This window comes from Aegilops tauschii, chromosome 5 (assembly GCF_002575655.3).
Source record: "Aegilops tauschii subsp. strangulata cultivar AL8/78 chromosome 5, Aet v6.0, whole genome shotgun sequence".
NCBI lineage: Eukaryota > Viridiplantae > Streptophyta > Magnoliopsida > Poales > Poaceae > Aegilops > Aegilops tauschii.
In genome coordinates, this window is record NC_053039.3 from 427,560,424 (window position 1) to 427,564,568 (window position 4,145).

General features: G+C 52.4%; 1 protein-coding gene across 1 annotated transcript; it reads right to left on the minus strand.

Annotated features, from left to right (window-relative positions):
* Window positions 1-266: 266 nt before the first annotated feature.
* On the minus strand, window positions 267-1,358 carry LOC120964042 (BON1-associated protein 2). The gene is given in 2 exon segments (XM_040388499.2): window positions 267-1,053; window positions 1,056-1,358. Coding segments are annotated over 2 exon segments (534 nt in total). The 5' UTR covers window positions 1,146-1,358; the 3' UTR covers window positions 267-609.
* Window positions 1,359-4,145: the final 2,787 nt, after the last annotated feature.

Below are 4,145 nucleotides of genomic sequence, written 5' to 3' on the forward strand. Positions count from 1 at the left end.
GTATCATGCCTGGACGCAGCACACTCGCGCGTAACCACTACGTATTGTCGATCAGTGCATGGCCACACCGATCCAATGCCAAACAAGGTAGGATGGACCTCCCATTACAGCTCCTTCAGTGTGAAGCACACCCCAAATAAGAGTCAATAGTTGTGAAGCTATTGGTAAAATTTGCCATCTAGAGCATATGATGATGAGATAGAGAATAAATGACTAGAGGGAGCAAAGGTGTATGTAAATTGACCTTTCCTTTATTTGACAAAGCTGGTTTAAAGAAATTGTTCAGAAAATAAACCTAGCCAAATGACGTAGATGGAAAATCGTAATTTTCGAGCACCGTATAAATCATGATTTGAAATCTGATTTAAGTTTTTTTTGTTTTTGATTTAAGCTAATTAACACCATGACAATTACAATCGCAATATCATCATGATTTACATTGTAATGATCAAGGAGAATGTAGCATCGAAACCCCATCAATTAGTTCTGCTTGTAGACGCCCTTTTCCGTTAACCTGTGCAGCAGCAGATACCTCGACGGGGTTGCCCATCACTGCATATGGGCCCGTGGCGCGCCCGCCGCGTTCGTCACCTACCGCAGCAGGAATTACTAATGCCACTTAGCGGCATCCTCCGCAGCCTTCGCGCCTTTCCCTTCGCCCGCCGTCGCACTGGCCTGCGCGCCGTCGAGCCTCTTGACGGTGATGTTGACGATGCCGTTACGGGTCTTTAGCATGAACCCGGTGTCAAACAGCCGGTAGCTGAGGCAATGCAGGTGGCCCGGCGGGCCGGCGCGGAAGTCCGCGACGGGCACGAGCGCCGCCGCCACGAACTCCTGCCGGCCGTCGCCCCTCTGGCCGTAGATCTCCACGTCGATCGTCCTCGACTGCTCCGGCACCGTCACGCGCACCGCCTCGCCCCAGTAGGGGTACCCGTTGCAGTCGCCGTCCTCGTCGTTGAAGCCGGTACGGGCGGCCGACGAGTCTGTGTTGACCGCGGCGAACGCGTCGCGATGCAGCGGCGGCGCCAGAGCCACCCCGTGAAGACCTTCTCCGCGGACAGTACGGTCACCTCCAGGGTCATCAGCTTCGCGCGCCACGACTTCCGCGGCTGCTTCGCGAACGACGACGGCCCCTTGAGCGCCATTGCTGGTTGGCTGCCGCGACGAGTTCGATCGTGCGCTCTGGTGGATCGTTGAGGCGGGGCTCTGCGTAGTTATATTGATCGGGAGCAGGAGACGCACGCGTTTACTGGGTCAAAGTCGGGAATCTGTATACGATCCGGTTTGGTTTCATGTTTTCCTACGGTCGATGTGATTTGTTTCCCAAGAAAAATAGCTGGAGAGATGTTCGTCCAAGCTTCAAGGCGTTTACACGTGTCCTTGTGGGCCTCACCAACCTTATCTTCTCCCCTTTCTCAGTCTTATCGCATTCTCTATATCCTTCACACCTGTAGTGGCCATGGCAGAGTGAAGCTCGCACAGAGAGGGCTAGGCGGAGCTTGCACACGTACGCGCTCTACGGTCCAGCCGCGCGGCCGTGGTTGGGATGGCTGGGGCGACATGTGTGGCACGGCCTGAGCTTCTCCACAGCCATGGCCATGGCGGCCGGACTTGGACGTGCATGTGTTTCTTTTAATAAGGTCTTTTACTGTGAATTTCTGCAACATCGGCGTTGTTGCAAACGGTGACGAACGACGGCTATGCTCCTGTGATATGCATCGGCAACAACGGCGTTTTCTCCGCATCATTTCATTGCAAAACTTTCTGCAACATTACCTATATTGCAAAAAAAAAACATAACTTCGCTGATGTTGCAAAAATGTGAAGGCAAAAAAAATGTCCACAACATAACCTCAATTGCAAAACTCATTCCGCAACCTTATCCATGTTGCAAAAGATGAACAAGGTGATAGATGATTTTTTTTCCTACAACACAACCTTGCAAATAAATTTTGTGCAACATGATCTTTGTTGCAAAAATAACGCTTAAGAAAATAACACCACAAGCTAAATATACGCGGGTGGTTTTGCAATGAAGCCGCTGTTGCAGAGCGAACATCGCAACAACAAGCTAGTTGCAATTTGAGACACACGTTTGAGGAGATTTGACGGTTATTTTTTAGTCAATCGGATGGCCTGGAGGTGGCGGATGTTTTCGTTCTATCTACCGGCTGACACGCAGCGTCGCCCGCTTAGAGCAACTCTAGCAGACCCCGCATCCTCCCAACCCGTAAAACGGTTTTGCAGTTCGCGGAAAAACGTCTTTGCGGGTCGGCGCGGACGGCCGCAGTTGCAGACCCCACATAATGGACCCGTAAAAAAGGATATTCCCAGAATATGCTTTTTTACGGATTGGGGTTGCGGCGTCTGATCTGGCGCATTTACTCCCAGCCCGCAAAACTTAAATTTGAAACTCAATTTGATCTAGCATATTGCATTGCTTTGTTTTATGACAACATTGGATACAAAAAGCATCACCAAATCTTTGCTAGAATAGCAAGACCAAAGAAAACAAGAACTACAAGAATGCATTTTAGAAGATTTCCAATTTCCATAACTGCTCCCACTAGTTGGACTAATATCTTCTCCATGCATTCGTTGTTGATCTGTGGATTCTTAATTTTGCATTCTTCTTTCTTCATCTTTGGTTCGGAAGAAGTAGATGTTGCTTCCCCTCTAGTTGCACATGCAGCCGCATCATTGCCTTCAATTGTACCAAGGAGTGCACTAACATCTATTAAATTTCTTTCTATCAACAAATCAATGTATTGCCCTTCCCAAAACCAAAATGAGCATCCTTCGTCCTACACAAAAGAATGAGCAAGCTCGAAGTCAGCCACCGCAGTTTAGCTAAAGAATGAACTGTGAAACGAGCTACCGCAAGTGCACGTACCCCGTCGTTTTCGCATTTGAAGAACACCCATCCGGGGTGCTTCGGCGTGCTCGAAGTGAGCCGCGGCACTTTCCGCGTGCAGTCGTCGCACTCTATGAGCGGCATCGGCAAGCCATAAAGACGTTGCGCGAGCGCCGAGCCCGGTGGACTGCCGGACGAGTCCATGCCCGCAAACCTTCGGTGACGGCGGGCGGACGAACTCGCACCTGCATGCGGCGATGCGCCCTTGCCTGGGCTGCGGGAGAGGCTCCCCGACCACTCCATAGCTTGGGGCAGCAACCGGCGGCCGGAAAAAGCCAAATCCGGCGGCCCGTGATGAACTGCCGCAGATCTGCAAATCCGGCGGCCCAACGACGCAGGGGGGAGGGGGGAGGCCTCGTGCGCGTGGCGGCCTTCCGGCGTGCTCCTGCCGGCTGCGGTCGCCAGAATCTTGGGCAGCGGCCGGCGGCGACGCAAGAGGGGAAAGGAGAGGTGGTTGGTGGGAGAAAGCGCGGGATGAAATGTCGCCCCACCAACCGCTTCCGCTTAATATGCAGGGCACCGCAGCCGCGAGGGGGAAACCCGCGTTTTCCCGGGTTGGGCTCGGGATTTTGCCGCGCCCCCTAAAAATTTTAGCGGGCCGGGGCGGGATGCGGGGTTTGATCGGGCGGGGTTTGATCGGGCGGGTTTTTCCGCCCCGGCCCGCATTTTGGCGGTTATTTTACGGGTCGGGGCGAGATGCGGGGTCTGCTAAAGTTGCTCTTACGCATTCAGAAAGATTATAAATAAAGAATATTATAAGGGTGTGGCGACTGTAAGAGTCGAACGTACCGTCAACGATCCTTATTCGCTCATACACAAAACATACACCGTATTTGGTAGTAGTAGTACAACTCTTTTTTTTTCAAATGAGTAGTAGTACAACTCAATTGCGCGGAAGGCGCAGTTACTGGTCTGATGCAAACGCACCGAACTGCGTCCTCGTCGTGCTCTCACGGAAGGAGACTAGCACGATCCCCACGATTCCACGATCTGCCTTCCACGCAATCAGCGAACCGCTTCGTTGGCTCTCCTGGAACCGCTCTAGAGACGTGATCGGGAGGCGCTCTTCAGCCTTCTCTTGACACCAGCAACGTCGTGGGTCCTCGTCCTCTCCGTTTGCCGCTCCAGCAGCCGGAGCGGACGGGGACCCCGGCAGTTTCTCTTCAGTAGGGAGATAGAGTAGGTCTAGTTTTCTATAGAGGTGTTGCATCAATGGTGGAGACGGAGCTGC